Here is a 24,654-nt window from a genome sequence, read left to right on the forward strand (position 1 = left end):
TTATCCTCTAGTGCTTTAATGGCCGCTTGATTAATCCTTGTCCTTTCCTCATTGTTAAATAAAGTCATTAATAACTGCTGGCAATCAGCCCATGTCGGGTTATGTGTCTGTACTATTGAGGTGAACAGATCAGTCATAGCTTGTGGTTTCTCAGTATACGAGGAATTGTGGGTCTTCCAATTTAAAAGATCGGTTGTCGTGAATGGGACATATACAAAGACTGGGTCAGCATGTGCCATTTGGCCTGCGGCATCGATATAGGCTGACCCAGGATTCAGACGAAGAGGCATCTGATAGTGTTTTAATTGTTGGGCACCGGTCAACTGTCGGGTCTGTATGGGGCTACGTGGAGGGGCGTCAGTCATAGGTTCCAGTCGGGGAGAAATAGGGTATGGGGATATGGGAGCTTGGTTTTGGGAAAAGGTTGTAAATAAAACACTTCGAGCCGAGCTAGATGAAGCTTGACCGGAAGTCTGAAGTGGCGCCAAATCAGGATATTCGTTTTTAATGGGGGTTGGTTCTGATTCCGGAAGGGGAGATTTAGTACGAGGGGGGGTGGATCCTGTACTGGAGGAGGAAGCGGAAGTGGATGGGGGTAATGAGGGGAGGGCTGCAGGACTTCCTGCATTTGCGTCACTTCCTCTTAACGGAAAGTAAGGGGGCGGCAAAGGGATCTCGGACTCAGGGGGCGTGTCCAAAATGGGCCTAACACCAGTCCTAGTGGACGAACAAGTCCTAGCTACCATGAGGCGACACTGCTCCTCGTGGCATGTCTGGAGCCATTTTGGCGAGTCATTTACGGCCTGTCTCCAACAATCAATATAGGGAAACTGGCCGTAAAGTTCAGGCCTACCTGATACAGCCACGTGTAAGCGCTGTACCAGAGTTGGATCCAAACTGCCACGTGGCGGCCATGCCGCAACCAAAGTAGGCCACTCCCTAGTACACAAAGTGACCAAACGTACAGGAGACATTTTAACCCCAAAATCACAAGTTTTAAATCCCTTTTTAAAATTCTTCACCATACAACCTAAGGGATCCGGAATCGTTGACTGCGACGCACCCATACTTAACAATGGAACGTCGTCGACAACGAATACTATACACGCGTACTATTCAACAGTCACACCCGTTTCCTCTGGCAACAGCACCACGTGGTACGGTTACCAAGTGAAACATACACAATAACAATAAACACTCAGGGAATTCCCGTACACACACAGCTGTTACACCAGTCACTATATAATCAATATTATGCCCTTTGGCGTAACTATACAGTCACCCACACTATAATTCTCTATATACGAATTACCCGTCTATAACACACCCCAGTAACATCGTCTTTTACAAATAGCGGTTACAGTACGGTTAGCATAGGTCAAAGCACAAGTTAAGGTCACAATACAATTATTAGTGGTTATGGTGTTAAACATGCAATGGACGACAATGATTAGTACTTATATACAGTGTCAGTAAATATACAAGGTTATGGTACCGTGCACTATAATACAGCAACACACTATTAACACTCTCGCTAGACGGCTGAGCTCGCGCTATTTAACAAGATATACACTTTACTAAACAATCGTTAACACATTTACAATTCCCAACTAAACTATTGGCCAGTACCTTGAATGGACTACCTAAAACTATATACACCCGTTTTGGTTAGCCACACTGCCCAATCACCACATATAGCGAGCTAGAGAACCGAATTTACACAGGCGCCTCTTAGTCGCACTATCAAAAGTCTAGTAGGTTCCAAATTTACACGCCTTCCCACTTAGCCCAGATAGGTTGAGAGCTAGCGAACCGAATTTACACAGGCGCCGCTTAGTCTCCCGGTCCCTCCGACCTAGCGAACGTAATATACACCCTAGAACGCTAGTCTAGACAAGACACCGGTGTCCGGCTAGGGCTATTTACACCAGGACCCCGCCTGACTAACAAAATCAAACGGTCTGACTAAAGAGCGTTCGATCGAGCGGTGCGCCTTCGCTCCTTCCCTCCGACAGAGGGGGCAGATACACAGATTCAAACCCCTTTGGGCCTACCGCACAATCGGTATACCCCTAGTGGGTCCTGCCGTCTAAAACAGCAGTTGTCTTACCTCCTCGTTCCTGAACCTGAGTTCACACTCATCGACGGGGACACCCCAGCACTTCTCACGTAGAGGCCGATGATCTCCTGGACAACAGACCAGTGGCGCCGAGACGAAGGGAGGTCCACGCAGAAGTTCAGGGGTGCAGCCGTAGAGAACGTGGGCAAAGATAGACCGTCTCACGCCTCTGCCTCTCAGCTACCGTTGAACGATGAGCTTCCCGGCCAATGCACCAAATGATACCGGAGAAACTGACGGAAGCCAAGCACAGAGAGATGGACACAGGTTTCTTCAGGAAGGAAGAGATTCTTTATTGGATCACCGATCGGGACTCAGAGGGACTAGCGTCACCAAAATACAGCAAGTTCTGAGCCCCGGACAATAGTGCAGGCTCCTTATATAGGCACATAACTCCTCCCATATTAAGCTCCACCCGCACATTCTCTTAACCAATCAACACAAATAAGAATTAACTTCCTGTTTGACCGCATGGCTTGTCCAGCACAATGGAGGAGGGGGAATACTACATCCTGTATTCTTGCACATGCTCCGTACACTACTGATCGTATCTTGCCTCGTGCAACCAACTGATCGATACGTCAGCATATGCACGTACACATGCCACGTGGTAATCTCGGCCTACTAAATTTATTTTTACCGAGATTCCACCACATTTTGAAATGCAATATGCCCAAATAATGCTTTTAAAGGGCAATACATCCCAGGGGCCATAGTCACAGGGCAAGAGGTTGGCAAGCAGGCCTCTCCAAGTACAAGTGGCGAGGTTACTTTCGCCACAAGCAGGTTAACTTATAAAATGAAAGAATAGGGAGAAGGGAAGCGAGAGAAATAAACGTTAAGGCAATATGCCCTATATAGAAATGAACAGGGTTGCAAATAATAAGAAAGATAGAGATGAAAGTATAGATAGAATAGTGAGACAGGTATAAGGAGCAATAAGGGTTCAGGTTATGAAAATAACACCTTGTAAATTAAGGTAAGCCGAATGTCCAGATAGGGTTTAAGCAGGATTGTTAAGGATCAGGGTTGGTAGTAAACCAGGTAGGCAGGATAAAGCAGTGTTGCAGGCAATCCAGGTATGAAGCAGGGTTGGTAGTAAACCAGGTTGGCAAGATAAAGCAGTGTTGCAGTCAATCCAGGTTGGTATGGAGCAGGGGTGGTAGTAAACCCGGTTGGCAAGATAAAGCAGTGTTGCAGGCAATCCAGGTTGGTATGGAGCAGGGGTGGTAGTAAACCCGGTTGGCCGGATAAAGCAGTGTTGCAGGCAATCCAGGTTGGTATGGAGCAGGGGTGGTAGTAAACCAGTTTGGCAGGATAAAGCAGTGTTGCAGGCAATCCAGGTTGGTATGGAGCAGGGTTGGTAGTAAACCAGGTAGGCAGGATAAAGCAGTGTTGCAGGCAATCCAGGTATGAAGCAGGGCACCAACTGCCATGGGGCCCTGTGCAGCTGGACCGCTCATGCATCCCTGGTCATGGCACCCAGGGGGCTGCCGCTCCTGCCCCCTCCTTAGTATGCCACTGCCAAATAGGGCAAAACCATCCTGGTAAACATGGACCATTGGGACTGCAAAATCCCGACATTGTTCATGGAATTCACCAACATCTGAGTTTTGTAATCCAGGCAACAAACATGGCTGAATTTGATGGGGTTTTCAGCCATGTCGAACTCCGCCAGGCCAAATGTCGCAGATCCAGGCTCGGAGAATTTTAAAAACAATTCGTGCCCTGGCAGTGCTAGCAGTGTAAGTGATGTGGGGAAAAAAGCAGAATTTTGGCTCATTTTGTCTACATAAGTGGTGTAGCCAGCCATTAACTGTCTCATAGCCAGCCATTACCATGTGTATGAATATATATAAAATGTAAGGATCAGCATCAATACTGCAAACAGCCATTTTATAGCATATACATTAAAATTATTATTTTATGATTATTATTATTTTTTTTTTTTTTATTATTGGCATTTTTACAGAACCAATATATCCCCCAGCTCGTTACCATTCTAATCAGGGTGAATAACACAAAACAAATGAGATAAACATTTACAAATGTTAATAGAGATACGAGGTTATTGAGGACCCTGCTAGAGGGTCTAAAGGAGATGAGGTATAAAAACAAGAAGAAGGACACTGTGGAGGATAATCAGGTGAACATCAGGTGAGTGCATGGAAATTATAATTGGAAGCTGAGAGTGACGTGGACGGGGGATCCAATAATGATATTATAATAATTATATTAGAGAGGGGACAAGCATTGATTGATTGTGATCTCTTCTTACCAGTGAAGTGATAATAAATACACATTAATGTATAGTCTGTAGGGACACTTACCCATTTGACATCCTACATTCCAAAACATCTGAGGATTAAAATTGGAAGATGAAGCTCTCGTGCTCTTCGGGTAGATCCTTGTAATGAATTTCATATTATGAGAAATACATTCTGGAGCTGGGAAAATATCAACACAAATTTCTATAACTTCTATCTCTCTTTATTTATCTCTTCGCCTCAGTTACTTTCTCTCTCTGTCCCTCTCTCTCTCTCTCTCTCTCTCTCTCTCTCTCTGTCTATCAAATATACAATAACCTCCTGTAACTCTAACATTCACCTCAAATATGAACTGGAACCAAATTCTAATAAATATAATCCTATTAACAGATAGATCGTACAGCTGTATAAAAATGAAATATTAATATACATAAAATGAGTCAATAATATGATATGAGGTTTGTAAATAGACATGTTACCTGACTCCTTTACTAGTTTCTCACAGACACCTTCAGATATTGAATTAAGTTCATAGAATTTCTGGTTTCTCGTTGAATGTTGAAAGCTGCGAAACGCGACAGATTTGGTGTAAATCACCAGGTCAGACAGTTCCGGAGCCAGAGTCTCCTTTTCTGTCTGTATGGAAACAATACAATCAAACAAAAAACATTCACATGTCAGAATAATAAGTGGTGTAAATTCTATTTATAAAAACACCAACATGTTTTACAATCAGATCTACGAATAAGATTTATCTTAGAAATGGAATAGCCTGCCTACCGCCATCAGACTCTCCCCTAGTCTCCAATTGTTTAAGAAGTGCCTTAAAACCCATCTCTTTAGGAAAGTTTATGGCCTCCCAGAGTAACCTCTACCTCACATATCTGTCTCTCTACTCTCTCCTCCAGCTCTGCTTCACTCCCACCTTATTTGATTGATATTCCTGTCCTAATGTGTTTTATACCTCATTTCCTATAGACTGTAAGCTCGTTTGAGCAGGGTCCTCTTCATCCTATCGTTCCTGTAAGTTTTCCTGTAATTGTCCAATTTATAGTTAAATCCCCCTCTCATTGTAAAGCGCTACATAATCTGTTGGCGCTATATAAATGTAATAATAATAATAATAATATGGTGCAGCACCGAGAGGTAAGGTTTTGGTCAAAATGATCAAAGTGTCATAACTTCAAGACTTAAAGTTCTTAGATATATTATCGTTATCTTACATCTACTAGTTATAGACATACATAATCGTTATCTTACATCTACTAGCTATAGACATACATTATAGTTATCTTACATCTACTAGTTCTAGACATACATTATCATTATCTTACATCTACTAATTATAGATATTGTTACGACACTCACCGCCAGATAGATGAAGCCGCCGTTTAATAAATAATCCCCTTCTCCAGGAACACAGGTTCTGTACAGCCGACCGTCAAACTCCCGAACGGAGGATATGAGAACGCGGCAACTCACGACCATAAAATGAGCCGAACTCCTTTCACAGCTAGAAATAACAAAAAGCGCTTTCCCACTAATAATTCTCCCCACAAACAAGACCAAGCTCCGTCTTGAGGGTCAAACAGGAATCTGCTTTAATGGGGGCTACCTGCCCGGTATTTATGCAGGTCTCCCACAAGGTGGACACTCCCCTAGGGGACCTTGTGGAAGACTAACACATATAGGACAGTAGCCAATCGCAGTGGCTTAAGTGTAAGCCCTCCCCATTTTGCCCATAAATCCTTCCTCTCTATCCTGGAGATAATTGGGAAGAAACCTAATTATCTCCAAGGATAGAGGCAAATCACCATTTTAAATACAATATGAAAAATACATTAAAATACATAAATGAGGAAATACCGAATAAATATGGTTCGTGTAACGTATCCCCAGATAGCCTGGATCTGAGTGCATATTTCTACCGAATAGCGCTCAGATCCGATGTACACAGTTCAATCGCCATGGAGTCAAAGTCTCTCACAAGTCTTTCGGTACACGATTGACTACATGGGACGGCTATCTGGGTGAAGTCCATACGTACAATACAAAACTCCTGAACGGACCGGTGTTCGTATGCCTCGACGAAATAGAAGGCGGGCGGCAGCTTCCAGTGGTGTTCTGAAGATAAATTGTCCGCTTTCAGTTCCATAGAATCGACACCGAACACCGCTGATCTTCCTCTTGTCCCAAAATGGCCGCCACAACGTTAACCACAACGTTCTAATTGGGGCCAAGAGGTGAACCAGCAGCACACTCCTCTCCTGGGTGGCCGTCCGTTCGGTAGTTTCAATCGGTATTCCGGAACCACACGAACAGGGGCATACGGACAGGAAATCCAACGACATATAGGCAAACAGACGAACCAGCAATACTAGTCTGTACAGATGGATCTGTCACACGGCTCCCTCCTGGTGGAACACTCCGGCAGACCCGGCTGGAACCTTTGGCGGGTCAACTTGGGGATGACCGGACTAGGAGGTGGTAGGGACGTCAGTTTGCCAGGACAATCCATCTGCATTCCCGTTCTGCTTACCGGGTCGGTAGCTGATGTTGAAGTTATACGGTTGTAGCGCTAAACTCCACCGCAGCAGTCTACCATTGTCTCCTGAGCCCCGGTTAAGCCAGACAAGGGGATTGTGGTCCATCACAAGGGGATTGTGGTCCGTCACAAGGGAAAATTCCTGTCCGTACAAATAGGTGCTCAAATTTTTCAATGCCCAGACCAGGGCCAGGCACTCCTTCTCCACTGCCGCATAACTCACTTCTCGGGGTAACAGCTTTCTACTGAGATATGCGCCAGGGTGCTCTCCTCCATCCTCCCCGACCTGGCTCAGCACAGCCCCCAGTCCATACATGGAAGCATCTGTATGGACGAGAAAACGTTTGTTAGGAACTGGGGCAGCCAGGACAGGGGCATTCACAAGAGCCTGTTTAAGTGCTTGAAACGCAGCTTCACAAGTTGGAGACCACAGGACCTGCTTAGGGAGATTCTTCTTCGTCAGGTCAGTCAGGGGTTTAGCAATAGTGCTGTAGTCAGGGACAAAGCGTCAATAGTACCCTGCCGTCTCCAGGAAGGCTAACACCTGGGTCTTAGTGATAGGTGTGGGCCAGTTAGCCACTGCCTCTATCTTGGCTGGCTCCGGTCTCTGGCTCCCACACCCCACTCTGTGACCCAGGTATTGTACTTCAGCCATGCCTAGATGGCACTTCTCTGGCTTCAATGTCTGGCCAGCGGCCCGAATTTTGTCCAGTACCACCCCTACATGTACCAGGTGTTCCTCCCAGGACCCACTGTAGATCGCAATGTCATCCAGGTATGCGCAAGCAAATTCCTGGAAGCCATCGAGGAGCCTATCCACCATACGCTGGAAGGTAGCCGGGGCATTCTTCATCCCAAATGGCATGACCTTAAATTGGTACAAGCAAAATGGGGTGACGAAGGCAGACTTGGGGATAGCATCCTTGGCCAGGGGAATCTGCCAGTAGCCCTTACACAGGTCTATGGTGGTCAGATAGCATCCCCTGGCAACACGATCTAATTCGTCTACCCGGGGTAGGCGTCAGTGGTGGTCCACTCGTTTAGCCTCCTGTAGTCCACACAGAACCGGGTGGTCCCATCTTTCTTAGGTACCAGGACTACAGGGGAAGCCCAAGGGCTATCGGGGTGTTCGATGACCCCAAGCTGGGTCATCTCCTGTATCTCCTTCCGCATTCCTTCTCGGACTGCTTTAGGGATACGGTAAGGGGGCTGTCGCAGAGGGTTCTGTCCAGGGGTCTCTACCTTATGTAAAGCTAGGGTAGTGTAGCCGGGCTCTTGGGAGAACGTCGCCTGCTTCTCCCACAGAAGCTGTCTTGCCTGTCCCTTCTCTGTGGGGCTCAACCTGTCCCCTAGCTGTACAAGGCTAGTAAGGTCAGTCTGGGAGTCCCTCTCTAGCAAATCGGGAAGGGGTAAGTTCTCTGGGTCATCTGCAGCTGGGGCACACACTGCAGCGACATCCTCCGGTCTCTCCTGATACTCCTTCAGCATGTTCACATGAAAGGATCGCTGGATCCTTTCATCTGCACAGCTGGCTATAAGATAGGTAATATCACACACCTGAGCTACCACTTTATACGGGCCCTGCCAAGATGCTTGCATCTTGTTCACCTTCACAGGTTTGAGCACTGACACGTTCTGCCCAACCTGGAAGACCGCTGCCGGGAACCCCGATCGTACCATCTCTTCTGTCTCCCCTGGGCCGCCTGGAGGTTCTCTCTTACCATCAGAGACAGTTTCTCCATGCGGTCCCGGAGTTCCAGGACATACGGTACTATGGGGGTCCCTTTCTGCTCTGTCTCCCCCTCCCAGTGGCCTCTAATGAGATCTAGGGGTACGCGGACCCTTCTCCCATAAAGCAACTCAAAGGGGGAGAACCCAGTAGATTCCTGGGGCACCTCTCTGTAGGAAAATAACAGATGGGCAGGAATCACTCCCAGTCTCTGCAGGTGTCAGTAAAAGTCCTCAACATCTGCTTGAGGGTACCATTAAATCGCTCGCAGAGACCGTTAGTCTGTGGATGATAAGGTGAGCTAAGCAGCGGTTTAATGCCGCACACCTTCCACAGCTGCTGGGTGAGCACAGTGGTAAATTGGGTTCCCTGGTCAGAGACGATCTCCTTAGGGAACCCGACCCTAGTAAAAATCCTAACCAGGGCATCAGCAACCGTCTCTGCCTCTATATTAGACAGCGCTACTGCCTCTGGATAGTGAGTGGCATAGTCCACCATGGTGAGAATATACTTCTTACCTGATGGACTAGCCCTGGCCAGTGGACCCACAATGTCAATGGCTATGCGGGCAAAGGGCTCCCCAATAATAGGCATAGACATAAGCCTAGCTTTTGGGTGGTCCCCCCGCTTTCCTACCCGTTGACAAGTGTCGCACGTACTACAATATATCCGCACAGCCTGATTAAAATTTGGCCAAAAGAAATTCTGCGTGATCCTATAGGCTGTGCGGTGGGACCCTAGATGTCCAGCTAATGGAACATCATGCCCTATCTGCAGAATCTCCTGCCGGTATTTCGCGGGCACCACCAGCTGTCCATTCGGCGGAGGGGCAACGCTTTTCTGGGAAGGCTTAGGAATCCTATACAACCTGTCCCCCACCCACTCATACCGTTCCCTATCTACTCCTTCTTCTCTGGTATCTGCCCTATCCCTGTACTTCTGGAGAGTCGGGTCTGCCCGGGTTTCCCTCCCAAACTCCTCTGGGGAATGCCAGCTAACAGGGGTCTGATCTAGGGTACCAGTCGGGGAAGCGGGTCTTACCTGGGTCTCAGCAGCAGGCGAGCCGGTTCCAGTAGCACGGGTCTGAGCACGGGTAGTCACTGGGCTAACATCAGCAGGTCCCATTGGAGCATAGGCAGAAACCAAAGGGGCCAGATCATTCCCAAGCAAGACATCGGCAGGCAAGTATTTTATGACCCCCACATCCACATGTCTAGCGCCCACTCCCCAATCCAAATGAAGCCGGGCAACAGGTAGACGGAACACGGCGCCTCCTGCTACCCTCACTGCCACAGTGTCCCCAGTGTGTTGGTGTTCCGAAACTAGGTTATTTTGGAGCAGGGTCATAGTGGCTCCGGTGTCTCTCAATCCATTGACCACTCTGCCATTCAGCTTAATGGTCTGCCTGTGCTGCTGACGGTTGTCCTGATGTGCTGCTTGTACTGGATCAGCCTCATGTAGTATACCCCAAAATTCCTCCTGCTCAAGACAGTGAGCAGCAGGCTGGGGTGGATGCAGATTTCCGCCGGCTGGTCTTCTCCACGACTGGGTATTGGTTAGCGTTGTTCAACGCGCACTCTGGTCTCTTGTGCACCCAAAGCACCGAATAGGCTGTGAGTAATCCCGGGCATTGAATCGGGCTGGCTGAACATAGTTATTAGCTGGTGGTATCGTGGGGGTTGGAGGGTGATACACAGTAGTGGTTGGAGGTGCTGCCGGTTTGTACTCCACTTGGGTAGGGACCTTGGTTGCTGCCTGGTCCAACTTCCATGCGTCGGTGTACTCATTGGCCAGACGAGCAGCTTCGGGTAAGGTAGAGGGTTTGCGGTCCCTAACCCACTCTCTAACTCCTGCAGGTAACCGATCAAAGCAGTGCTCCAACAAAAACACTTGCAGCACCTCTTCCCCAGTTACCGCTTGGCACCCTGCCATCCAGTGGGCTGCTGTGCGGTGCACTCTGCATGCCCACTCCACATAGGAATCGCCAGTTTGTTAGTTGGTGTCCCGGAATCGCTGCCGGTACGCCTCGGGGGTCACGGCGTACCTGGCCAAAAGGGCATCTTTTACTGCCTGGTAGCTTGTGATTTCCTCCTCTGGGACGGCCCGAAATGCCTCACTGGCCCGGCCGGATAACTTCCCAGAGAGGATAGTGACCCATTCTTCTGCGGGTACCTGGTGTAGGGCACACTGCCTTTCAAAGTCAGCCAGGAACCCGTCAATCTCTCCCTCTGATTCAACAACATTTTTTAATGCAGCAAAGGGTACCTTTCTCCTTCCAACATTGTTATTGAGTACCTCTGCTGCTGCAGCTCCTCTTCCCTCGAGCGCCTGGTGTGCTGCTACTGCTGCTTGCACTCGCTCCACAATATCTGTTGCAGGGTTGGGGCCAAAGTGTGCCAGCCTTATCTGAACTGCCCGGTTAAATTGTATCTCCTTGGGTGTTAAATCCAGTATGCCAGGCACAGTAGCTCTCTCCATTCCTTGTGCTGCATCCATTTCCAATAATATAGCAATAATCTCTCTTTTCTCGAGATTACTCACTGACTGTCCTCTGCGTTCCAATATATATTTAAGGGTAGCACGCCTTAACTCTTCATACTGTTTTTCCAAACTGGGATGTGTAGCTGGCCTTCTGAGCGGTGGGATTCATCCCGTCGCTTGCCACCAATTATTACGACACTCACCGCCAAATAGATGAAGCCACCATTTAATAAATAATCCCCTTCTCCAGGAACACAGGTTCTGTACAGCCGACCGTCAAACTCCCGAACAGAGGATATGAGAACGCGGCAACTCCCGACCATAAAATCAGCCGAACTCCTTTCACACTAATAATTCTCCCCACAAACGAGACCAAGCTCCGTCTTGAGGGTCAAACAGGAATCTGCTTTAATGGGGGCTACCTGCCCGGTATTTATGCAGGTTTCCCACAAGGTGGACACTCCCCTAGGGGACCTTGTGGAAGACTGTAACACATATAGGACAGTAGCCAATTGCAGTGGCTTAAGTGTAAGCCCTCCCCATTTTACCCATAAATCCTTCCTCTCTATCCTGGAGATAATTGGGAAGAAACCTAATTATCTCCAAGGATAGAGGCAAATCACCATTTTAAATACAATATGAAAAATACATTAAAATACATAAATGAGGAAATACCGAATAAATATGGTTCGTGTAACGTATCCCCAGATAGCCTGGGTCTGAGTGCATATTTCTACCGAATAGCGCTCAGATCCGATGTACACAGTTCAATCGCCATGGAGTCAAAGTCTCTCACAAGTCTTTCGGTATATGATTGACTCCATGGGACGGCTATCTGGGTGAAGTCCATACGTACGTTACAAAACTCCTGAACGGACCGGTGTTCGTATGCCTCGACGAAATAGAAGGCGGGCGGCAGCTTCCTGCGGTGTTCGGTAGATAAAGTGTCCGCTTTTAGTTCCATAGAATCGACACCGAACACCGCTGATCTTCCTCGTGTCCCAAAATGGCCGCCGCCTCGTGGTCGGCATACGAACGACGACCACCCATACGGATGGAACGGAGAGGTGTCTGCGGTTAACCACAACGTTCTAATTGGGGCCAAGAGGTTAACCAGCAGCACACTCCTCTCCTGGGTGGCCGTCCGTTCGGTAGTTTCAATCGGTATTCCGGAACCATATGAACAGGGGCATACGGACAGGAAATCCAACGAAATAAAGGCAAACAGACGAACCAGCAATACTAGTCTGTACAGATGGATCTATCACAGATATACATTATCCTAATCTTACATCTACTAGTTATAGATATGTTACCGTTATCTTACATCTACTAGTTATAGACATACATTACCGTTATCTTAATCTACTAGTTATAGGCATACATTATTGTTATCTTACATCTACTAGTTATAGACATACATTATCGTTATCTTACATCTACTAGTTATAGACATACATTACCGTTATCTTACATCTACTAGTTATAGACATACATTATCGTTATCTTATATCTACTAGTTGTAGACATACATTACCGTTATCTTACATCTACTAGTTATAGACATACATTATCGTTATCTTACATCTACTAGTTGTAGACATACATTACCGTTATCTTACATCTACTAGTTATAGACATACATTATCGTTATCTTACATCTACTAGTTGTAGACATACATTACCGTTATCTTACATCTACTAGTTATAGACATACATTATCGTTATCTTACATCTACTAGTTATAGACATACATTACCGTTATCTTACATCTACTAGTTATAGACATACATTATAGTTATATTACATCTACTAGTTATAGACATACATTATCGTTATCTTACATCTACTAGTTATAGACATACATTACCGTTATCTTATATCTACTAGTTATAGACATACATTACCGTTATCTTATATCTACTAGTTATAGACATACATTATCGTTATATTACATCTACTAGTTATAGACATACATTATCGTTATCTTATATCTACTAGTTATAGACATACATTATCGTTATATTACTTCGACTAGTTATAGATATGTTATCGTTATCTTACATCTACTACTTATAGATATGTTATTGTTATATTACATCTAATAGTGTTACAAATATATTATTGTTATCTTACATTTTGAACCTTTTTGCTTTTTGATTCTTCTTTTCTTTTAAAGATGTTAAATTTAAATGTAAAAAGTTTTTTGGCAGAGTTTGATGGAGTTTCTTCATTAGCACAAATGTCCTCAATGTCCTCAATGCAATCCCCAGTCTGACCACTTTTGTTCATTCCGTAACTAAGGATGGTGCCTTCAAGCTCTCCAATTTTCTTATTTTTAATCAAAATTTTAAATTTAAGGTCCTGCCAATGAATAAAATATAAATAAATATATAAAATATATCTGCCATTTCTTGCACTTTGCATAATACCCCCATTATTTAATCCTCTTATTCCCTGATGCCTCATAAAGTTCACCAAGTGTTCAGAGCCTGAGGAGGCAGGCAAAGCTAGCTGGATCAAGGAGCATGTGTGAGTGTTAGAGGGGGTGTAGGAAAGAGTGGTAGGGTGGGGCAAGGTGTGGTCAGCAGTGAGTGATTGACAGGGTGGGGATATAAATAGGAGACAAGTTCTGTACTCCCCCCCCCCCCGCCATTTTTTATTTGGCTAGGAATTGTTCGCTTACTTTCCTGACTATCTGCCACAGCCTAGAGCATGGATATTGATGCAGTGCTCGCTGCACTTAGGGCTGAGTCCCTGCTTGACGGCGGCAGGAACCTTCAGGCACAACTTGTCAGGCTGCTGCCGTGGCTCCAGCCCCTTTGCCAGGTGGTCTGGACACTGTGAGGCGCAGGGCAAGGCCTCCATCCCGGTACAGTACCTCTGGCTACTCACCGCAGACATACCACAGTAGGAGCCCTAGTCCCGACCTGCAGCCGTGTATTAGGCGGCTGCCCCTTCGGGAGCTCCGGGGACCGCGGGTCACACAGCTGTTCATTCTACTGGGTGACCAAAGCTTCGATTTGCAGGCCTGGCCTTCCGCGGCGGCGGATCACAGGGCGGCAACCGCAGGCCTCATGTTTGTGGTGAGTGTAAGTCCTGACCTGCGGACCTCACATCCCACAGCAGAGGGTCGGGTTGAAGATCCTCCTACACTGGCTGCTGCATCCCAGGCCGTGAGACTTTCCATGGTGGCCCAGACAACTCCCCCAGACTCTCAGCACTCTCTACGCTCGTCTGCTGTACTGGGTTCTGGTCAGGCCTCCAGGAGGGTGAGAAAGCCGCGGGTACATCCGCAGAGGGCTTTGAGCCTGTGTAAGGAATCCGGGGGGGGCAAGGGTTTGGAAGGGTTCCACGGGACACTGTCTCCCCAACAGGCAGTAGGTCAGTCAGATCCCCTCCTTCTCCCTCTTCGCTCCCTGGGCCTATTCTCTCTCCTGGGCTGGGGGTTACTCCTGGGAATGGGTCTATCACAGCTGGGGGGGTCGGGAGGGGACCTCTCTTACCTATAGTCTCTCCACAGGTGTTGTCCTATTCTGCCCATGGACGTGTCTGCTTCGGTCCCTCTTGTGGCTCCTGGGGTTCCGGATGCTGGCCAGCATGTTCATCGTGTGGTTCCTCTGTTACCTTCTACTTCTGCATCGAGTGGTAAGTGCCCCCTCTTAGGGGATGTTGGGACAGTTTGGAGCGCTAGCGGTGTGTGCGATGGCATGCTTCCAGGGCAGGATCTGTGTGGGTTTGCCTCTTCACTGCGGGGTTTGTTTGATCACTGGGAGCGCTGCACAGGGCTTACTCTGGCCATGGGGCTGGTGGGGTTGAACGGTCAGATTCTGTCAGTATGGGGAGGGGTCAGCTACGGTGGGATCATCCCCAGCGAGGTCTGCAGGTTCGTCCTCATCCAGATGTGCTGGGACTTCAGATTTGGCTCCTGCAGGCGCGGGCGAGATGGTGCAGGTGGCAACATACGTGTGCTGGTCGGGCCTACACCTAAAACCTGAGGTTCGGGTGAAGATCTGGAGGGGGAATTTGTGGAAATTTTCTCCCTGCTCCCGTTGGAGGACTTACCTCCCCCTGACAAGGATGCTAAGTACTCGGAGAAAGAGAGGGAACGGCTTAGTTTTCTGAAAATTCCTTTCTTTGGGGGGGATGGCGCAGCAGGGACAGAGTCTGCGTCGGCCAGTTCCCATCACCTCGGTTGTTGTTGGCAGTTCAACGAGAACCAATGCCAGTGAGGAGCAAGTTGTAAGTTCTAGCACGAATGCTCAGTCTGCAGGGGATCTGTCACATATTCATCAGCACATAAAAATGTAGTTAATGGCATTTACTGTGCATTTAAGTTGTGCCAAGCAACATTACTGTCCTGAAAGGAAAAGTTGTGCCGAGCAGCAATCATGCTCATGGAAACCTGGCAATTACTTTTGGGGTCAAAGGCCGGTCATGGCCAATCAAATCCACAGGAGGGTTTTGTGCTGAGCAGCAATCAAACACATGTAAACCTGGTAATTGCCTTTGGGGTCAAAGGCCGGTTACAGACAATCAGATCCACAGGAGGGGTATTTAAACCCAACTCTCCTCTTGCTCATTGCCCTGTCGTGGTTTCATGCCTATGGTTATCCGAGAGTGCGTTCCTGATCTTGATTTTCTGGTATTTGACTATGGCTTTGTTTTGACTTCCCTGCTAGCTGGTATCCTTGACTTTTGGCTTTCCCTCATCTTTGTGTCTGATTCTGTGTCCCTGACCTCACCTAGTATTTTGACTATTCTTGGAGACATTAAGTCCGGCCATTCTGAGGTCCGGTTATACGTTATACTTAGTCCTAGATGTGACACAGTACTGCGTGCTGGATCAACTTGTAATCCTGACAGGATCCCACTCAGCTTTCCAGTGCTTCAAGCGCGGAAAGGCAGTGGAGAAGCCTGACGCCTTGGGGCCAAAGGAGGAGGATGCCGGTGGACATCGGCATGATGCTCCCATGGTTAAATAGGTATGGGAATTGTGAGGTGGCAGCGCTGCTACTGGGGGGATTCCAAGATGAGTTTCGCATCCCCCACCAGGGCCGGGCAGTATCGGTGGAGTGTCAGAACCTTTGCTCAGTTCGGGAGCATCCTGAGGTGATGCAGAACAAGCTCATGAAGGAAGTGGCATTGGGGCGTATGGCGGGCCCCTTTTGGACACCTCAGTTTGCGCACCTCTGGGTCCTGATTCACCAACTTTCGGGGGCTAACTGAATAACCATATCTCGGAGGAGCTTTGTAGGGTTTCCTACTTGTCTTTTGACGAGGCGGTCTGAGTGGTGCGGGATGCGGGTCCTGGGGCTCTCATGGCCAAGATAGACATTGAAGTCTCCTTTCATCTCTTGGGGTGCTGTTTTGATGGTTAATTCTTTGTGGATCTCTGTTTTCCCATCGGTTTGCGCGATTTCTTGCTTCTATTTTGAGTATTTTAGCTCCTTCTTCTAATGGGTAGTGCGTATGGAGTCAGGCTGCAACTCCGTTCTGCATTATTTGGATGATTTATGATGCATAGGTCAGGGAATTTGGGGAGAAGCGTGTGGCTGCTGTTTACGGAGCAGTCAAATTTGTGCCCCTGGCAGTGGCATTGGGCATGAGGAAGATTCAGTTGCGCTGGCTGCAAGCGCTGTTGCGTAAGTTTAACTTTGCCTGCATGATGCCGATGGGCAGAGTGTTAAATCGGCGCAATGCTGCCGCTACGTCTGGCATATCCAGGCCTCACTATTTTGTGCACTTGTTCACTGACGCGGTAGAATCGGTGGGTTTTGGGGCTATCTTGGGCACCCACTGGTGTGTGGATCCATGGCCGGATTCCTGGCCCTCAATTTGGCATGTCTCGAATTGTTCCCAAAAGTGGTGGCCTTGGAGCTATGGGGATCGTTGCTGCAGGACCGCAGGGTTGCTTTCCATTGCGATAATCTGGGGGTGATACTAGCCATTAACAGCCTGTCGGCTTCTTCCCCCCTGGTGGTTCGGCTGCTGCGTCACCTTGTGTTGTGCTGTTTGGCACTGAATATTGCATGCAGTGAATAGAGGATGCTGTGGCGGACCACCTGGCACCCCGACTGGGTGCCTCCGCCAATCACTGCTTCCTAGTACCTCTGAGTACCTCCAAGCTGGAGACCAGACACCATTAGCACTGTTGTCCCCACTTATAGAATTAAAGCTTGGTTGAGGTCTCGTTGTCCTCCACCCACCCTGGACCCAAGACCAGGATCCAGCTTCCAGTGGCTAGACCTCTCCTCTAAGAGAGTGTAGCAATATGCTCTTAAAAGCAATTTCCCCCACACATGAGATGAGACTTTTTGTTGAGGGTAAGCAGTAACTTGTTTAATGGTAGCCACAACTGGCCTTAAATGCAGGTCCCCATGCAAGGGGCGCTCCCCCCTGGACCTGAGAGTAAACAAATACACAATTACTTTGACTCTCAGAACTAAACTCAATAATCTCCAAACACAAAACACACATTTTTATAAAACCCCAAAATTTGTTTAAAACATCCAAAACTCCCACAAATGTTACATACCCTGATATCCCTGATCTGGGTGACCAACATATCCAAAAATCACAGTTAAGGAATATCCTGGAAGTCATTTATTTGACCGACCACACGCATGGTCCCATGTTGTGGCGAAACCAACTTCGCCACTGTGAACTGGAGAAGCCTGGTTGCTCGCCTGCTTCCTTTGGACTATGGACCAGACGTTAAAAAGCTTATTTTCCCTGCAGAAAGGCATATTCGTGCCTTTTCTGCCGGGGTGTTCGGTAGATTTCATCTACCGAACAAACTACCGTACGAGGGACCACCTAGGAGATGGAGTGTGCCGTCAATTAACCGCCCAGAAGCTGCGGTTAACCGCAGCTTAATTGATGAACGCTGGGTGGCCTTTGTTCATTTGCCGACCATGAGGCAGCGGCCATTTTAATCGTGCGAAAGACCAGCGGTGTTCGGCGAGGATCCTATGGAACTATAAACGGACACTTAATTGCACGAACACCGCTGAGCCGTCCGTCGCCTGGTTCCTAATCGTACAAGATTAACCGAACACCGGAATTCGGTATTTCTATGTGAACTGCGGTAACCCAGATAGCTATGCCATGGAGCCTATTCGTGTGATTAAAGACTTTGGCTCCATGGCGATTAAACTGTATTCGTGTGGTCTGGGTGCCATTCACCTAATAATGTGCACCCAGACCTGAGCTATCTGGGGATATGTTACATGTCTGTGTTTAATGTATTAAAAGTAACGTTATATATTTTAAAGCATAATACTGTATTTAGGTCCCCACATGTGTAATGGAGTCTTGTCTTTGTCCTGGGAGATAATTGGATTACTTCTACAATTATCTCCAGGGCAGAAGCCATGATGCATTGTGGGAATGTTTACTGCTGTGTGTCTGTAATTGGTTTATGTCTGTCCTTTGTTACAGTCTTCCATTTGGTCCCCTAGGGGAGTGTCCACCAGGTGGGAGACCTGCATAAATACTGGGCAGGTAGCCCTGAGTAAATGAGTTCCTGCTTAACCCTGAAGCTGAAGTGTTGTCTCATTCTTGGGGGGAATTTGACTGTATGCCGACTGCCAGGAGTGTAAGCTGTTCGTATTGCTTTTCCTGTTCGGCTGCTTCCAGGGTTCGTGTGTCTGCTGTTCGAGGGTTGGTGAATCCGTGCAGTTTGGGAGTTCGGGAAATTGGTGCTTACAGTAGCTGCTGGTCTATCTAAAGGGGATTATCGCCTAAACTGTGTTTTATCCCCTTTTGAGCAAAACGGTCCGTTACACATGTCCAAAACAGTTCCAGAGAATCAGGGCTTGCGGTCGGTCTAGTTCGGTAGTTTAAAAATTAACAAACTACCGAACAGAGTCAATAGTCTTATCCTGGAGCTTGTTCTCCTCATCCAGACGAACAATTCCATCAAACAGTGTCCTTCTTACTTGTATAGAACCGAACGCAGGCAATAATGGAAGTCCAGCGGTGTTCAGAAGTTTATGTGTCCGATTTTAGTTCTATGAGATTCATGCCCAAACACCGCTGCCTGCATTCATGCAAACAAGATGGCCACCACCTCGTGGTTGTCCTTAGGAATTGCGCCCACCCAGCCAAACAATTAGAACACTGTGGTGAGAAACGTTCCAAGTTGTTAATAGGGGTTAACAAGTTCCCGGGTGGTCCTTGGTTTGTGCAGTTGTTCAGTAGTCGAACGGGACAATGATAAAATAGGAGGGAAATGCAATCTACCAAACAGAATAGCAAAAACTGCACGAACAAGGTCTTTTATGAGAAAAATTAAAAAAGTGCTTGTGCTTGTGCTTGTGACGAGACCACTCTCGCCACATTGCATTGGAGGAGCCTGGTTGCCCGCCTGTTGCCTCTGGATTATGTCTCTGGAAGATTGGGCCCTTTAAAAACAGTATTCGGCCATACCAGAGTGTATATCACTCATTCTGGCCCTTTAAATACTGTTGGGGAAGGTTTGGCACTTTTTGTATGGCACTTCAGATGCAGCTGAAGTGCCGAAGTTGTCAAAGTGGCCGCCATTCGACAAAGGAACACGTGACGGCGCTCATTTTAATTTAGTCGAACGCGGTCAGTGGTGTATGCTAAAGAATCTGTGGAACTAAAATCGGCTACGCAAATACACGAACACTGCTGACCCTTACCATCGCCTCCACTTCGGTAAAAGTCAAAGTACATTCGACAATTCGAACATCCTGTTTTAATGTGCTATTTGCACGAACGGACCTGTTCGTGCCTTCGAAGGGGACTTAGACGTTTTTCTACAGGAAATTGACCGACCGCAAAGCCCAAATCTATGGAACTGTTGGGCAGGAAAATGTGCTTGCGGTCGGTCATAAAGGACTTCCGGCTATCTTTTTATCCACTGGAGGGATTGGTATGATTTTTGAGAGTGTTTATGTTTAAAGTATGCTAAATTCAAATATGGAGATTGGATGTATGGTTTTAAAGTTACAGGGTATGTGGAAAAAATTTATTTTTACTGTCTGTGATAATTATGTTAAACCATTGTGTAACATAATTGTATCACAGGCAGAGGGGAGGATTTTGTGTGTAAATGTACGTGTATAATTGGTTATTTTGTAACACCCTGTGGGTGGTCCTACCTAAGGGAAACTGTCATAAAAGTAGGTTATTTTGGTGCCATTAAACAGACCACTGCTTGACCCTCAACACGGAGCTCTGTCTCGTTCTTGGGGGTATTCACTGTATGCTGTTAGAGACTGATTGCCAGGAGTGTAAGCTGATTGTCTGTTTTTCCTGTTCGTCTGCTAGCAGCTATTAGTGAGGTTCCAGTTCGGAAGTTGGAGTGCTATTTTGTATCCAGTTCGGGAGTTTGGTGTTCTGCAGTAGCTGTGCCTGTATCTCTGGAAGGGGAAGATCTACTAAACGGCTGTTAACCCCTTTTATGCCTGTGGGTGCCGTTACAATTGGTGGCAAGCGGCGGGATCATTCCTACAGACAGAAGGACAGCTACAGGAGACACCATTTCTATGGATTTTACAATTTGAGGGCAACGCATGTCCCAGTACAGCGACCCTGACAGCACCAAGATGGAACCAGCAGTGGAGTACAGATACTCTCTGAGAGAGTATGACCGTATGGTGTGGTTTCACCTAAGCTTCTTTGGACCCGATCCACTGGAGAGATCTTGCCATTCTGGGGTCAAGAAGGAATTTTTTTCCTAGCTTGTTGCAAAATTGGAAGTGCTTCAAACTGTTTTTTTTTGCCTTCTTTTGGATCAACAGCAAAAAACATATGTGAGGAAGGCTGAACTTGATGGACGCAAGTCTCTTTTCAGCTATGTAACTATGTATCTATGTAACTATGTAACTGTGCGGTTCGTGAGGAACCTAGTGTTCAAGAATCTGCAATATCGAGCAGAAAGAGAGGGCCAGCTGGCACGTTGGGAGGAACTCCTGCGGCAGGTACAGTTACGGGAAGAGGAGAGCGCAGTCTCCATTCCCCAGCGGCAGTGTAATATGCAGGGAGTTGGGAGCCCAGTCTCCATTCCCCAGCGGCCGTGTGATTTATTGGTAATTAGGAGCCCAGTCTCCATTCCCCAGCGGCAGAGTGATGTGCAGGGACTTGGGAGCCCAGTATCCATTCCCCAGCGGCCGTGTGATTTATTGGGAATTAGGAGCCCAGTCTCCATCCCCCAGCGGCAGAGTGATGTATTGGGAATTGGGAGCCCAGTCTCCATTCCCCAGCGGCAGGCTGAGTTACAGGGGGCAGAGATAGTTGCTTCTGTCCCCCAGCAGCAGAGTGAATTCTAGGGAATTGGGAGCCCAGTCTTCATTCCCCAGCGGGAGATACAGCAGGGAATTGGGAGCCCAGTCTCCATTCCCTAGTGGGATATACAGCAGGGAATTGGGAGCCCAGTCTCCATTCCCCAGCGGGAGATACAGCAGGGAATTGGGAGCCCAGTCTCCATTCCCCAGCGGGAGATACAGCAGGGAATTGGGAGCCCAGTCTCCATTCCCCAGCGGCAGAGTATCCTACAGGGAATAGAGAGCCCAGTATCCTTTCCCCAGCAGCAGGACTCTGTATTGGGAGCAGAGACAGTCGGTCTCCCTCCCCCGTGGCTGGAAGTATATATGGGAGAGGAGCTTGTTACCCCCTCTCCCCAGCGGCAGCTTAACGTACCAGGGGGAGACAGTAAGCCCCACAACCGTGCAGATAGGACCGTGGTCTCTGCACTTACAGCACAGGGGGTAGGGACGGTTGGTCCTGCCCCCCCCCCCAAAGGGGAGATAGTCGTCTCCAGCAACAGAGCGGTGTTCTCAAAGGGGGGACAGTCGGTCTGCAGCAGCAGAGCTGTGTATCTAAAGGGGAGACAGTCGGTCTCTCCCTCCTACAACCAGGCTCCAACCAGGCTACTTCCACGGTAGCGCTGGCACCAGGGCAGAGTACCGCTGGTCTCTGCCCACTCAGCAACCCACCAAGTCAGCTTACCAGTCACCCACACAGCCATGGTGAGGCACCTGGACATGGGCAAGTTTATCCTCTACCCAGGTGTAGTAACCATTTATTGTGGGTGGGCTGTACTGCTGATTGTGTTTTGTGGGTGGGCTGCTGGACTAACAAGGGCACTGAAGTCAGAAGTCTGTTAGTCTGTTTGGAAGAGGGAAGAGATGTGACGAGACCAATCACGCCACATTGCATTGGAGGAGCCTGGTTGCCCGCCTGTTGCCTCTGGACTATAGCCCTGGGAGATTGGGCCCTTTAAAAACAGTATTCGGCCATACCAGAGTGTATGTCACTCATTTTGGCCCTTTAAATACTGTTGGGGAAGGTTTGGCACTTTCTGTATGGCACTTCGGATGCAGCAGAAGTGCCGAAGTCGTTGAAGTTGTCGAAGTGGCCGCCATTCGACAAAGGAACACATGGCGGCGGCCATTTTAATTTAGTCGAACGTGGTCAATGGTGTATGCTAAAGAATCTGTGGAACTAAAATCGGCTGCGCAAATACACGAACACTGTTGACCATTACCGTCGCCTCCACTTCGACACTTCGGTAAAAGTCGAAGTACGTTCGACAATTCGAACATCCTGTTTTAATGTGCTATTTGCACGAACGGACCTGTTCGTGCCTTCGAAGGGGACTTAGCCGTTTTTCTACAGGAAATTGACCGACCGCACAGCCCAAATCTATGGAACTGTTTTGGGCAGGAAAATGTGCTTGCGGTCGGTCATAAAGGACTTCCGGCTATCTTTTTATCCACTGGAGGGATTGGTATGATTTTTGAGATTTTTTAAAGTATGCTGAGTTTAAATATGTAATTTTTATGGAGATTGGATGTATGGTTTTAAAGTTACAGGGTATGTGGAAAAATTGTGTTTTTACTGTCTGTGATAATTATGTTAAACCATTGTGTAACATAATTGTACCACAGGCAGAGGGGAGGATTTTGTGTGTAAATGCTGGGAGTGTCTTCTGTAATGTACGTGTATGATTGGTTATTTTGTAACACCCTGTGGGTGGTCCTACCTAAGGGAAACTGTCATAAAAGAAGGTTCTTTTGGTGCCATTAAACAGACCACTGCTTGACCGTCAACACAGAGCTCTGTCTCGTTCTTGGGGGTATTCACTGTATGCTGTTAGAGACTGATTGCCAGGAGTGTAAGCTGATTGTCTGTTTTTCCTGTTCGTCTGCTAGCAGCTATTAGTGAGGTTCCAGTTCAGGAGTTGGAGTGCTATTTTGTATCCAGTTCGGGAGTTTGGTGTTCTGCAGTAGCTGTGCCTGTATCTCTGGAAGGGGAAGAGCTACTAAACGTCTGTTAACCTCTTTTATGCCTGGGGGTGCCGTTACAGTGCTCTGTGCTATAAGGCGCTTAACCCCTTAAGGACACATGACATGTGTGACATGTCATGATTCCCTTTTATTCCAAAAGTTTGGTCCTTAAGGGGTTAAATAAGATATAATGCTTTTAAGTGAAGCAGCTTCCACACACAGGTAGGAACTCCCCAATCCTACTACAATCTAATATAAAACAGCCACTATTAAACAAACAGATGATAATAGTGAAGAGTGTGTAGCGCTAAGAATTATTGCCACTTACCCCTAGATGATAGGGGATAACAAAGTTGTGGAGAATAACTGTAGGGGATAATGGAAATAAAATATAGTGCAATACAGTGGAAGCAAGTGGCGATAGTAACTCGTAATAGGAAGCACTCACGTGGGTTAGAGCCTATTAAAGGGACACTATAGTCACCTGAACAACTTTAGCTTAATGAAGCAGTTTTGGTGTATAGATCATGACCCTGCAGCCTCACTGCTCAATCCTCTGCCATTTAGGAGTTAAATCCCTTTGTTTATGAACCCTAGTCACACCTCCCTGCATGTGACTTACACAGCCTTCCATAAACACTTCCTGTAAAGAGAGCCCTATTTAGGCTTTCTTTATTGCAAGTTCTGTTTAATTAAGATTTTCTTATCCCCTGCTATGTTAATAGCTTGCTAGACCCTCCTGTATGTGATTAAAGTTCAATTTAGAGATTGAGATACAATTATTTAAGGTAAATTACATCTGTTTGAAAGTGAAACCAGTTTTTTTTCCCATGCAGGCTCTGTCAATCATAGCCAGGGGAGGTGTGGCTAGGGCTGCATAAACAGAAACAAAGTGATTTAACTCCTAAATGACAGAGAATTGAGCAGTGAAATTGCAGGGGAATGATCTATACACTAAAACTGCTTTATTTAGCTAAAGTAATTTAGGTGACTATAGGGTTCCATTAAGGACTGTCTCTAATCTCATCCGCTGTTGTGTACTTTAGGTGACACCCACCCTATGCGTCCATATTAGGCGGTAACCTCAATAAATGGAGATAAAAGTGGGAGAAACAGGGAAACTTTTTAGGATGACCCTGCCCTTCTTTCCAGCAGGATAGATAGTCCACCAGATTATATATTAAAATATAATTCACATTTATTTATAATTAAAAATAAAAACAATTAAATACATACAAAATACTGGTTATGTA

The 24,654-nt window shown here is 47.2% G+C and overlaps 1 protein-coding gene across 1 annotated transcript in view; it reads right to left on the bottom strand.

The window, feature by feature from the left end:
- Nucleotides 1–24,654, bottom strand: part of PLCZ1 (phospholipase C zeta 1) — a 150,016-nt gene that overhangs the window by 69,387 nt on the left and 55,975 nt on the right. Inside the window, exons 6-8 of the mRNA XM_063445028.1 lie at nt 13,278–13,505; nt 4,866–5,022; nt 4,450–4,566 (exon numbers count right to left, since the gene is read on the bottom strand). Of these exons, the coding sequence (XP_063301098.1) occupies nt 4,450–4,566; nt 4,866–5,022; nt 13,278–13,505 (502 nt within the window). The remainder of the gene's footprint in view (nt 1–4,449; nt 4,567–4,865; nt 5,023–13,277; nt 13,506–24,654) is intronic.

Source organism: Pelobates fuscus, chromosome 3 (genome assembly GCF_036172605.1).
Source record: "Pelobates fuscus isolate aPelFus1 chromosome 3, aPelFus1.pri, whole genome shotgun sequence".
NCBI classification, from domain to species: Eukaryota; Metazoa; Chordata; class Amphibia; order Anura; family Pelobatidae; genus Pelobates; species Pelobates fuscus.